Here is a 14,552-nt window from a genome sequence, read left to right as displayed (position 1 = left end):
TCCCTATGACTGATCAGTAAGAAGTAATTGGATCCATACAGAGAAATATTCCAGTCAAGGTTTTTGAACTTAATGATCCTTCTCTGACATTCGTGGGTGTGACGCACACACACATATACACACACACACAAAAAAAAAAGGAAAGAAAGAAAAAAAAGTTTGTTTCCTGGAGAGTCCTGAACATACTGTATAATTTTTGGCAGTGTGCATTTTTGGTAACATACTGTCCTGGAGGTGTTGTCCAAGGCACACATTTATTTGGCCTGCTGAAAAGAGATGGTTTGCTGGTGTTAACTGGTTTAAGATGGCCTCCTAGCCTTTCATTTTGTGTCTAAATGATATTACAGGCAATTTTTCAGTTGTGTTTCAGTGTGTGATATTTTGTGCATTATAGTGTCCTTTCATTGGTTTACTGTTTACATAACACAAGAGCACAGTACTCCACTTATTGGTTGTTGGGTTTTTTCTTCTTCTTCTTCTTTTTTTTTTTTTTTTTACTAAAGGCAATGAGCAAAAAAAGTAGGCCAGCTAGTAAATGTTTGTGTAAAAGAAATTTTAAAAAAGTGACTCCACAAGCCAAAGGAGATATTATGCACGAAAACTTCATTTCTATAGGACAAAACAACAAACCTTTGTTACTGGAAACTAGTCAACCCACAGATGTAGCCATAGCAACCTCTATTTATATGCATCACATGAAGATACTAAGAACCTGAATCTCTCTTATAAATACACAGTTAATAATACGTTGGGTTATGGCCTGGAATTAATTAATTTGTTCCTGTTTGGTGAGATATAACACTCGCAGCCCGCCGGTCGGATGATATAACATATCTCATTGCAAAATGGAGTGCACAATTATATCTGTCTGTTCATTATTCATGGTCCATAACGTGGCATGTTCGATCTTACTCTCATGTTTCATCTTTTGTCACACTTTGTGGATCAATGCTCCAGAGGGATGCAAATGACAGGGGTCATTATCTGGTATTTAACTTTGATTTAAAAAATTGGAAAGTATTGTGATGAATGGCATGCTGGCTCATTGCATAAACCAAGAAGGTTATCTGTTATCCCCATTCACCTCAAAGGAAGTTGCTTGGCTTGTGCATGCAGTCCCTGAAGTGCACAACCTGCATGTTTGCTCATGAGTACTCAGTTCTGAAAAAGTTTTTTGAGCCAATCACCTGAGCCATAAATGCTATATGACTAATCACTCAGGAGCCACTGGAAATATAGTCCCAAGCCTCTCACTAGTTGCTATCCTGAGCTGTGATTAGCAGACTGGGGAAATATAAGGCCATTTCACACTTTTAAGTAGGGATGTCCCGATACCGATACTGCTATCGGAATAGGGTCCGATAACGAGCTCATATACTTGCGCTCATAAAAATACTCCGATACCAAAAAACTATACCATCTGAATGAATGTCATCACGTAAACATTCAGCACACAAATTAAAATCACTTCATGTTGTTGTGAGATTATTTAACAGCAAAAGCTGCAATTTAATGACATAAATATCTAGTTTGGATGTGCAGTGCTTTAAATGTGAGTGCTTGTGATTGTGTGGAGCTGGTGTTGTGTTGACATAAAGACACAATGTGCTCATACAGAGCTCTTTACTCATACACGGAAAACACCATCATCGCGTGAAGACATGGATTTAACCACTGGAGTCGTATGGATTACTTTTATGCTGCCTTTATGTGCTTTTTGAAGATTACAATTTTTGGTACCCATTCACTTGCATTGTATGGACCTACAGAGCCGAAATATTCTTCTAAAAATCTTAATTTGTGTTCAGCAGAAGTAAGAAAGTCATACACATCTGGGATGGCATGAGGGTGAGTAAATGATGAGAGAAGATGAACTATCCCTTTAATGGGCTTCAAACTCCCTTTTATTAGAAAAATAGCAAACTATGTGTTAAAACAATTAGTTCACATGATGAAAGACTCCTTAATAATAATAATAATCTGCCATAAAACAAATGACACCAAAAACACACAACATGATTTTGTTGCGCGCTATGACCTGTAGAAACTACATTTCCCATAGCTCCTTGCGACTCAAGTAGGTCAAAGGTAAACTGTCATGTCCGCAGTGTTATTAACTTTTGGATGCAGAAAATTCCCAAACTACACCGCAGTAAATGCGTTTGCCGTTTACAGATAATAACAGTCACATATTCTTGAAAGAGAAGAGACTCTTGCTTATACATTATCGTCTCATGAGCGGAGAATCCCTGTTCAACAGAAATTCCGTTCTGGATTGCTGTGGAGGCTTGAATAACGTGGATTACAGTCAGGTATCATGTGTGCAGATCCTACATCACATCCACACAGACACACTGCTTGACCTTACCTTTCTTCGTATATGACTGTATATATGTACAAGTCCTACAGAAATAAGGAACTGCAAGGCAGTACTTATTTTAATCGTGGTCATTATAAAGTAGTGGCTTTACATGTAAGTATCGCTAATACATAATAATAATAATCGTTAGTTAATTAAATAATCGCTTAGTAATAACCTATATATAAACTTTGATTAATTTTGCACGTGTTGTCATTTATCTGCCAAGTCAAGTAGGCTGTTATTATACAATCTGGTGATTTTCGGTGTAGACGTTTTGAGGAAATTAATTGATGCGAACTGGCCATTTGCACAGAATATATGTGCAATGCATTCTGATTAAATATTAATAGAGAATGCACGAGGATTCCAAAACAGGTGCATGAGATTAAAGGGGGATGACAGGCAAAGGTGACAACTGGATCAGTGACGTCACGCTCATTATTTTGTGTTCGGAGCTATTAGCTATAAAAACATACAAATGCAGTTCATACATACAAAGAATTCCATGCATCTAATCTGTGAATAACATGTTTTAAATTTCTAAATAAAAATTAATTTTTATGTTTTTGTGGGGCATAATGTAAAAAATATCTAGGTGGTGTAACAGTCCTGAGCGATAAAGGGGAAAAAAGTCCTATTGCTGAAATTCTTAAAAACAAACCATTTTAAGTAGTTTGACATAATTCTTTACTTGCTATTTTTTTAAACAAAATAGCAGTTGCAGTTTTTTTTTTTTTTTTTTTTTTTTTTAAATATCAGGAATATTAAAAGTATAGTTCACCCAAAATTGTAATTCTCTCAACATTTACTCACACACATGCCATCGCAGATGTGTATGACTTTCTTTCTTCTGCTGGACACAAATTAAGATTTTTAGAAGAATATTTCAGCTCTGTAGGTCCATACAATGCAAGTGAATGGGTAGCACAATTTTGAAGCTCCAAAAGGACATTAAGGCAGCATAAAATTAATCCTTACAACTCCAGTGGTTAAATCCATGTCTTCAGAAGCAATATGATAGGTGTGGGTGAGAAACAGATAAATATTTAAGTCCTTTTTTACTATCAATCTCCACTTTCACTTTCACATTCTTCTTCTTTTGTTTTGCCAATTCACATTATTCGTGATTATCGCCACCTACTGGGCAGGGAGTAGAATTTATAGTGAAAAATTACTTAAAGCTGCACTATGTAACTTTGTGCTCTCAAGCAACATCTGTGGTTGAAACTTAAAATTGCAAGCAATTTGTGGAAGAATACATTACATCAGTCATGTTCTGGCACTGCTCTTCTGGTGGATGAATCTCCCAGTTTGAGCTTACCTGGACATTGCCTGTGTGTGATCATGTCTGGAGCCGGAGTCATAATGTGCTATTTTCATGTTGACATCTTGATATTATGTTATACGATTAAACTTTTGAAACAGAAATATTACTTGTTTTGATGAAGATAAACAATACTCTTATTTACATATCTGAATGACTGAATTAATTTTACACTTAAATCGCTTTTCTGACACTACACTCAAAGCACTTTTAAAAAGAGAACGGGACTCTCCTCAGCCACCACCAGTACATCTTAATGTGATTATTTAAGTGTTTTATCTATCAATATTTTAATTGTACTTCAATTTTCAATTTAAGAGGTATGATATGATATGGCTGATACTAGTTCAATAGAAGACTTTATTATTTTTATACTATATTGTCCAGCCTCAGTTACTACAATAGCATGTCTATGCAATGCACACAAGTCCAACCACGTTGGGCTGTTTGTGCAATTCCTCCATCGCGGGTGAGACCGGCACACTGAGTTTATCCATTAAAGAACCAGCGACCACGGCGGAGGAATTACTAGTCGTTCATTGCGTCTCTGAGTGATAAAATACGGTTGCCTTCTCTCCCACGATCGGCTTCGGTGCTGTCACTCTGTTCTCTCTCTCTCGTACTAACTGCACACACACACACACGACCCCTCACAAACATACCCGCCCACACATTTGGCGAGCAGATAACTTGGCGTTAGAGCTCAGCTTTGTCTTTAAGTTACTGTACCAGCAGAGACACATGTTAAATGGGCAGACGCCATTAACCAGTCTCTCTGCCCATATTTGTGGCCACATTCTCTGGCCGGAAACCTCGCGTGATGTAATCTCCACGAGAACCACGTCCGCCATTTTGCGCCCTCCTTCTCTCCACACACACATACACCCATTCACACACACACACACACACACACACACACACACACACACACCTACACCTTCCTCTCATATAATATAGGCTTGTCTGTTACCATATCTAATCATGTTACTGTTTAGTTTGTAGTTGGAAGCCGGAAGTTTATCGACTGCATTGTATTGATTATTAATTGATATTACTGCATCAAAAAACTTTGTTATACTTTAAAGAGAAGTGTTTTGGTATTGTTCTACATGCACCTGTGTCAAGTGCTGGCAGAGGATGTCAGTGCTCATATTCAAGCCTTCATTGTTTTCCTTTTGAATGTCGATGTTCTCCGCACATCAACTTTCCTAAGAGGATAATCCTATATTGAGACTGCTGTACTAGGATGGTGCCCCAGCAATATTAATCCTAATTAATATTCTATTGATTTTAATAATAGATAGTTATCTTTGATAATTGTTGATTTGAAGGATTAAAAAGCTCATGTTGATTCTAATCAATGTTCTATTTATTTTAATAATTAATAATTATCTTTGAAAATGATTCATTATTGCTAATAACCAAACCCGCTCCTGAACGAAGTGCCCAACAGAGGAGACAGACTGGAAGGTAACCACAATCCCAGTGCGCACAGTGCAGACTGGCAACCTATACACAGAACACGATACAGGATATACTAGGGCAGAGGGAGAGAGTGGTAAGTAACAGGACTCAAACAACAATCGAGCGATGAACACAAAACAGAGCGAGGTATATATAGCCAGGGAACTAATGGTGATCAGGTGCCGCTCGCTCGCAGCAAGCTGGAATGATCAGCGTAACCATGGAAACAATCAAGGTTCCCATGGCAATGCTGATTATGCGAGCCAGCAACACCTGAATAAATAGAGAGAACATGTAACCAGCTTACGAGAGGGGAGTCGGAGAGGAATGTCTTTAGTAGACAACCAGACCTTCTGCCTGCAGACTTAAGCTGGAGGTTTAGACCGGTACCGATCTGCCAACTTCTTAATACGAGCACCAGTCCAGAGGAGGGCTTCTCTGGCTATCAGCCAGGTGCGACAGCACCATTGAATAAAGGCGTGTGCGGAAGGAACCTGAGCTTTGGGTTCTTGGGCAGGGAACAGAGGGGGCTGGTAACCTAGGCAATATTGGAAAGGCGATAGCCCCATAGATGTCGAAGAAGAGGAATTGTGGGCATACTCGACCCAGGCCAAATAAGAGCTCAGAGAAGATGGATTATGGGAAGAGAAGCTTTTCATGCTCTTGATTAACGGCGAATGTCCTGCATTAGCGACGGCCACCAGAATCGCTGTCTCATGAGCACCTGAGTAAGAGCAGTCCCTGGATGACAGGCGACGTTGGATGAGTGGCGCCACCAGAGAACGTGCGTCCGGACTGACCGAGGATCGAATAACAGACCCGTTGGGCATCCACCGGGCAAAGTGGTGTTACGCAGCATGGAACGGACTTTAGTCTCCACGTCCCAGGACACCATGCCCACCACCCGGGAGGCGGGGAGGATGGTATCCGGAGGGGTGGTGGAGGTCCCAACTTCAAAACATCAGGATAGGGCATTGGGCTTGGTGTTTTTGGAGCCCGGATGGTAAGATGAAGTAAAATCAAAACAGGTGAAATAAAGCGCCCAACGAGCCTGTCTGGAGTTAAGACGCTTAGCTCTGTGGATATACTCCAAATTCTTTTGGTCAGTCCAGACCACGAAAGGTACCCCCGAACTGTTTAACCGGTGATGCCAACCTGACAGCCAACAACTCCCTATTACCGACGTTGTAATTCTGTTCGGCTGGGGACAGGCGGTACAAAAAAAAAGACACACGGATGCATTGTGTCCTCATTGACCTATGACGCATCAACTTCCACCACGAACTGAATATATGAGAGGAAGGTGTGTTAGCTAACTCAGCTAACCACTCTGTAAAATTGTGGTGAGAAGAATAGCATCTCAGACAATATTAGGCAGGAGGTTTTAATGTTGTGGCTGATCGGTGTGTGTGTGTGTGTGTGTGTGTGTGTGTGTGTGTGTGTATATATATATATATATATATATATATATATATATATATATTTTTTTTTTTTTTTTTTTTTTTTTTTGCTTCTATAAACTAGTTTAGTCAGAGTAAGAAAAAAAATGTTCTGAACTGAAATATATTAATATAGCCTATATGAAATAGACATTCCATGTATGGTTTACAATGACTGAGGGCTGTGATGTTGGCCTATCTAATATGTGTTACTGAGGTTATGCAGAGCAGCATGCTCAGGGCAATATCAGTCCCTCTCCCATAAACAAGTCTTAAGAACAGTAAGTGCTTAAAAGGCAGCTTTGTTCTTTTCTAACGCCCTTTAATGTTTAGTTGCGTCAATAAATCACAGTTTGTTGCAATCCCCAGGGGATATATGCTTTTGGTATGGTTATTTATAATATGATATGGTTTCAGCAAAATTGTTGCTGAAAGTTTTGTCAGTGGGGTCCAAAAGTCTAGGTCCACTAGTAAAAATGCTTCTGTTTTGCATTCTTTTCTTATTTAATACAAAACATTTAATTGCAAATTATATTATAAGCTGTACAAATTTAAGTGAATAGTTTAATTGTAGATTTACATTAATTTCTTCGTATTTTGTACAGAATGTCCCCATTTTGGTTTATCACTGGCATGCACTCAAGTTTGTGCAAAACCTGAAGGTCCATGTAATCCCTGCATTATTTGAGAAAGATCCAAAGAGCATCACGTGTGCTTTGATGAAAGCAAGGAAATATGACCTTTTCTACAAATTTAATATGGTCTTTTTGGACCCTTTTTGTGATTATTTGTGCATTGACGTTTGTGCTCCTTTATTTTTGTTCGTCTTGGAGAATTGTGGTGGTGGTGGTGTATTAATAGTTCATGTATCTCACTCACTGAGCACTTTATTACACCTACTTAATCATGCAATTATCTAATCAGCTAATTGTGTGGCAGCAGTGCAATGCATAAAATCATGCAGATACATGTCAGGAGCTTCAGTTAATGTTCACATCAACCATCAGAATGGGGAAAAATGTGATCTCAGTGATTTTGACTGTTGCGTGATTGTTGGTGCCAGATGGGCTGGTTTGAGTATTTCTGTAACTGCTGGTCTCCTGGGATTTTCACGCACAACAGTCTCTAGAGTTTACTCAAAATGGGTAATTATATTAGGACCATAGTTTTCTTAATAAAGTGAGTGTATGTGTGTAAGGATCTATGTTTGTAACACAAAGATTGAGAGTTTAATCCTAGGTAAATGGACCCGCCCACTGGGGTGTTACTGAGACCAGTAATGAGTTACTGAGATCCCTGCTGTGTCCTTTTTCAAAGCTCTTAATCCCAGTTCCTCAGGGGAACTGCCCCTGCAATTAATGCATTTTTAATCTCTCTGGATAAAAGTCTGTAATTATATGATAAAATAACAGCTCAAATGACCACATCGATCAACAGTAATGACCAGAGAGAGAATGCCTGCAGAAAGGAACTGCCAAGCTTTCAGTGAGTTGTTCAGATCTGATTGTTAGTGTTGGCCAGTCAGCTTGTTATGAATTGACATTAAAAAAAGTAGAAGTGTATAATTTTTTTGATGAAAAAATACTTTCTCATACACCAGTTTAGAGAGAGAGATAAGTATGCTGTTCGTAGGTTGACTTACTGAGGTGCTTTTAAAACAAGCTGTTTGTTTGAACAGTCCGACATGTGAACTGCTGGTTCAACCAGTGGTGTGAATTTGGGGCGGGACTACCAGTTCTTAGGTGTCTAGCAGGAAATTGAGTAGTTTGACTAAACAATAGAAAACAGAGGGTGCGTTCCATTCAGAAGTGATCATCCCAATGCCTTATTCCCTTCAAAGACTTTACTGTCCCCTGTGAGAGCATTGTAGGGCTGAAAAGTGTAGGGCTCAATAACAATTAATTCGGAACTCACCTTTTAATAGAAATTCAGTTTGAAGCAATCTCACAGCATGACTTTCAAGATTTTTCTCTCTTCAAAGTGCCCTTCCCAAGCTGATTTGTCCAATTTGGCATGCAGCGTGAGGGTGGGGATGCAAAGAGTATTTGGAAGACCTGTTTGGAAACAATGATTATTTTTGCAATTCTGTTTAGTGCCACTAGTGGCGCAGCAATTTTATATATATATATATATATACATACACACACACACACACACACACACACACACACAGTATCCCCTTTTAAGGTGATGTGTATAATTTTAAAATACTTACTCCACCCAACATCCCAGTCTTATATGCAGAGACAGCTATAAGATCATCATGATGGCGCCACGGATGGCTGCCTTGTTGTGGAGCTCCTCAGTTCTTTTGTTGTTTTTGTTTGTTTGTCCTGTGTTTAGTAATCTTTTTCCAGTCAGTTTTAACAAAGACGAACTGCTGAACATTCCACAGCATATACCAGACAATCTGCTGTACAAGAGACGCAGGTGAGGGAGACTAGCCGGTGCGCTGGTCAAACTCCGTCGGCACGGATTTCGAACAGCACTGCCGAGTATTCACTTAACAAATCTCTGCTCTCTTTCTAACAAAACAGACGAACTATATCTCCTCACCTGCACAAACAAGGACTTTTCAACCTCTGCTGCCTTGTGCTTCACAGAAACCTGGCTGAGTGAAGCCATTCCGGACAGCGCGTTACATCTGCCGGGCTTCCAGCTGTTCAGAGCGGATTGCATCGTGGAGTTAACGGGGAAAACGAGAGGCAGTGGAACATGCTTTTATATCAATGAAAGTTGGTGTACAGATGTAACAACGTTAAAGAGGATGTGCTGTCCTAATTTGGAAGTGCTCTTTATTAACTGTAAGCCTTCTACTCACCGCGGGAGTTTTCCTCATTTGTTCTGGTGAGTGTGTATATCGCACCAAACGCGTGTTTGAACACATCGCTGTAATGTCTGGCTGATCAAATCAGACACAGACCAACAATACCCGGACTCAGTTTTTATTATTCTTGGGGACTTTAACAAAGCAAATCTCACACGTGAACTGCCCAAATACAAACAGCACATCACATGCCCCACCAGAGACAGGAACATACTGGATCATTGTTACACAACAATAAAGGATGCATATTGCTCTGTCCCTAAAGCAGCTTTGGGACTCTCAGATCACTGTCTGGTTCATCTTCTTCCAACCTACAGGCAGAAATTAAAATCAACCAAGCCAGTAGTAAGGACTATAAAGAGATGGACCAATGAAGCAGAGCAGGAACTACAAGCCTGCTTCGATTGCACGGATTGGAGTGTTTTTGAGGCTGCAGCCACAGACCTGGACGAGCTCACAGATACTGTTACATCATATATCAGTGTCTGTGAGGATATGTGCATTCCTACTAGGACTTATTTAAAGTTCAACAATGACAAACCGTGGTTTACAGCAGAGCTCAGACAGCTTTGTCAGGCCAAAGAGGATGCTTACAGGGGTGGGAATAAAGTCTTGTATAATCAGGCCAGGAACACACTGAACAAGGAAATCAGAGTGGCTAAAAGAAGACACTCTGAGAAGCTGAAAAACAAGCTTTCAGCTACTGACCCTGCATCAGTGTGGAGTGGCATGAAACAACTCACAAATTACTGGACTCCTACCCCCAACCCTGTAGGGAACCAACAACTGGCTGACGACCTGAATGTGTTCTACTGCAGATTTGAAAGGCCCAATCTCAGACCCCATACCCACTCTGACCTTCACTTCACACAAACACCAACAACTCCTGCAACCCCCCTCCTCCCCCCTCCTGCTACTCAACTTGCACTTAAGATCTGTGAAGATGATGTGAGCCGCGTCTTTCGGAAACAAAAGATGAGGAAAGCTCCAGGCCCAGATGGCGTCTTACCAGCGTGTCTTTGATCCTGTGCTAACCAGCTGGCCCCCATCTTCACACAGATCTTCAATAGATCATTGGAGCAATGTGAAGTCCCATGCTGTTTCAAACGCTCAATCATTATTCCTGTTCCAAAGAAACCAAAAATCACAGGACTTAATGACTACAGACCTGTCGCCCTGACGTCTGCGGTCATGAAATCATTTGAGAGACTGGTGTTGGCCCACCTGAAGAACATCACTGGACCCATTCTAGATCCCCTTCAATTTGCTTATCGAGCAAACAGGTCTGTGGATGATGCAGTCAACATAGGACTGCATCATATGTAGGGCTTTACTGGTTGTTTAAATCAGTGTTACTATCAGAAATAATTGGTAATTATTTCTTTATTTATTAATTAATACTTTAATTAATTGAATCTAACTCATTAAAACCTCATATGGGGCTCCAATAAATGTAGTGCGCTATGTTTAGGAGCAAGTTTGGTTATTAGCAATAATTAATAATTAATCAAAGATAATTATTAATTATTAAAATCAATAGAACATTGATGAGAATCAATGTTAGCTTTTCTAATCCTTTAAATCAACAATTATCAAAAGATAATCGTTAATTTTTAACATCGATGAAACATTAATTAAAATTAACACTAGCTTATTGAGCATTCAAATTCAACAATCATCAAAGATAATTATCAATTATCAAAAATCAACAGAATATTAATTAGGATTAACATTGGCAGGGCACCACCTTGGAATCAGGGACTAATAACCAGATAGTATAACAGTCTCAATATTAGATTGTCTTCTTAGGAAAATCGACATCCGAAGAATATCGATTTTCGGGAAAAAAACAATGAATGAAGGCTTGAATCTGAGCACTGACATCCCATCAGCATGACACAGGCGTATGCAAAACAAACCAAAACACTTCTCTTTGTAATATAAACAAAGTTTATTTATGCAGTAATATCAATTAATAATCAATACAATGCAGTCAATAAACTTCCGACTTACAACTACAAACTAAACAGTGATATGATTAGATATGGAAATCAAAATAATCCTATAACACATGAGGGTGTGTGTGTGTTTGTGAGGGGTCGCGTGTGGGTATGTGTGTGTGTGTGTGTGTGTGTGTGTGTGTGTGGTTAGTACGAGAGAGAGTGAGAATAAAGTGACAGCCCTAAAGCCGATTTCGCAATCGTGGGAGAGAAAGCAGCTGTTAGTTTATCGCTCAGAGACGTGGTGGACGGCTCGTAAACAGTCCCGCGCTCTTTGAGCCTTTAATGGATAAACTCAGTTGCCGGTCTCACCCGCGATGGTGAAAATGCACAACAGTCCAATTTGGTTGGACCGCAATACAGCAAATCTCTTTCATGATAATTAATACCCTGAGTATTAATAATGAGCGGACATGGCGGTCCGTAAACTGTACAAGCAAAAAAAACCTTGAAACACAAGAATAGCACACTATAATATTCTGTCTCTGCCCAGACGTAAACCTCTTACTTGAATTGCATGAGGATGCAGAATGTGTGTTCATCCGTCCATTAATTCCGACCCGGTTCCTTGAGGCTCGGGTGATGACGGGAGGCCGTTTCCTCGCTCTGTCGGCGGGTGTACGGCTGACTGTTCTCGGCGGGCTGGCGGAGAAATCAGAAATGTCGACTTGATTGAAGATGGAAGAGAAATCTTTAATCTCTTCACTTCTACAGGCAAATGGATGAAGATGCGGATTGCTCAGCGGTCTCCTTCGGATCCGTTAGAGTGTTCGGTTGAACACAGAGTAATCTCAACTTGTCCAGTGAGATGGAGATTGTATGGCCACAGTTTCAAGTCGGATGTTACTTCCTTGTGCCACGAGGTTGCACCTGAGAGCAGCGATGAGCTACATCTATACCCGGTGAACAAAGTTGCTGGAAGCAAATCCCGGAAGCATTTCAGAGGTATTTCTACTCCTGATGATGTCATGGTTTGAGGGGTGTTCTGTTGTGTGCCTCATCCAATAGGAGTTGAGAGTTCGATCCTTTAGTGAGCAAGGCTTCATGGGATTTGTAGTCTGTTGTGGACTCCCTTTGTTTGATTTTGGCGCTTTTTATCAGTATAATTTATAACCTGGTATGTGGGGGCCTGAGTTAGGATTTTACGACTGTGTTAGGCCTGCCTTTGTCTTCTATCTGAATACATGAGGCCCAACAATATCCTGCAACATCTGGAGATACCAGAGACATATGCAAGGATCCTTTTTGTGGACTTCAGTTCAGCTTTCAACACCATCATCCCAGCTATACTCCAGAATAAATTACACCAACACTCTGCTGAACTCAAGATGGCGCCGAGTATGGCTGCTGCGTTGCGAGCTCCGACACAACATAGCAATGTTTTGTTTGTTTTGTTTACAATTCTTATGTTTTTTGTCTTGGATGTTGTCTGCCTTATTGTCTATGACAGACAAACACTTTTGGACATTGGTTCAGCGATCTCACACCGAAAACCGGACTTCACATTCCTCAATGCCGACCCGCTGTTTACAAACACGCAAGCGGAGCCCTTTGTCTGGGCAGCACGGCCGCGGAAACGCAGGAGGAAAAGGGGAAACAGAGCCGGCGTTCTCATCAGAGTAAGACGCCGCGCAAATCGACCCCCGCTACCCACTATTCTACTGGCAAATGTTCAGTCTCTGGATAACAAGCTCTGCGAGCTGAAAGCGCGGATCTCTTTCCAACGAGAGACGAGGGACTGCTGCATTATCTGCCTTACGGAAACTTGGATGTCTGCGGAGATTCCAGACTCAGCCATTGAACCCGCGGGGTTCTCCATGCACCGAGCGGACAGAGCGAAAAACCTCTCAGGTAAAACTAGAGGAGGTGGTGTATGTTTTATGATCAACAAATCCTGGTGTGATCAGAGGAACGTACATTCCATCAAGTCTTTCTGTTCTCCTGATCTGGAATTTCTTATGCTTCTGTGTCGACCATTCTGGCTACCGAGGGAATTCACAGCGGTCATTATCACAGCTGTGTACATTCCCCCACAAGCCGACACAGACCGGGCACTCAAGGAACTGTATGGGAGTATAAGTGAGCAAGAAACCGCGCACCCTGAGGCCGCGTTCATTGTGACCGGGGACTTTAATAAAGCCAGTTTAAAATCAGTCGCACCAAAATATCACCAGCACATTAGTTTCAACACACGAGGGGACCGGGTTTTGGATCATTGCTACTCTCCGTTCCGGGATGGCTACAAATCCCTCCCCCGCCCACCATTTGGCAAATCGGACCACTCTTCCATTCTGCTTCTGCCCGCTTACAGGCAGAAATTGAAACAGGAAGCACCCGCCCTCAGAACGATCCAGTGCTGGTCGGACCAATCAGACTCTATGCTACAAGACTGTTTTGATCACACGGACTGGGAGATGTTCCGGTCCGCTTCTGATGACGACATCGAGCTTTACGCTGATAGCGTAATGTGTTTCATCAGAACGTGCGTAGAGGAAGTGATTCCGACCAGAACTGTACGAATCTATCCGAATCAGAAGCCGTGGATCAGTAGTGATGTTTGCGCGGCACTTAATGTGCGGACCTCCGCTTTTAATTCCGGGAACGCGGAGGAGCATAAACAAGCCAGTTATGCCCTCCGAAAAACTATCAAAACAGCAAAATGCCAGTACAGGGACAAGATTGAAGGACAGTTTAACACCACCAACTCTAGAAGCATGTGGCAGGGAATTAACATCATCACAGACTTTAAAGGGAATAAAAACTCCGCCATGAACACCGCTGCCTCTCTACCGGATGAGCTAAATACTTTTTATGCTCGTTTCGAGGGAAATAACACCACCCTCGCGGAGAGAGCTCTCACGGCCGAAGCTACAGAGGTTAGTTCACTCTCCGTCTCTGTAGCGAATGTAACCCGATCCTTCCGACGGGTGAATATCCGCAAAGCCGCGGGTCCAGACTGCATTCCGGGCCTCGTCATCAGAGCGTGCGCGATCCAGCTGGCTGGTGTTTTTACGGACATTTTCAACCTTTCCCTCTCTTTGTCTGTAGTCCCCACATGCTTTAAAACATCCACCATTGTGCCTGTTCCAAAACAATCAAAAATAACTTGTTTAAATGACTGGCGTCCTGTTGCTCT

The 14,552-nt window shown here is 41.3% G+C and overlaps 1 protein-coding gene across 2 annotated transcripts in view; it reads left to right on the top strand.

The window, feature by feature from the left end:
• Positions 1-2,082: 2,082 nt before the first annotated feature.
• Positions 2,083-14,552, top strand: part of pemt (phosphatidylethanolamine N-methyltransferase) — a 116,233-nt gene continuing 103,763 nt past the window's right edge. For both annotated transcript variants that reach the window (XM_051667306.1, XM_051667305.1), the window contains exon 1: positions 2,083-2,312. In XM_051667306.1, the coding sequence (XP_051523266.1) occupies positions 2,157-2,312 (156 nt within the window). In that variant the 5' untranslated portion in view covers positions 2,083-2,156. The remainder of the gene's footprint in view (positions 2,313-14,552) is intronic.

The sequence above is a fragment of the Myxocyprinus asiaticus genome, chromosome 32, assembly GCF_019703515.2.
Source record: "Myxocyprinus asiaticus isolate MX2 ecotype Aquarium Trade chromosome 32, UBuf_Myxa_2, whole genome shotgun sequence".
NCBI lineage: Eukaryota > Metazoa > Chordata > Actinopteri > Cypriniformes > Catostomidae > Myxocyprinus > Myxocyprinus asiaticus.
This window is presented reverse-complemented; position numbering and strand designations above follow the sequence as displayed.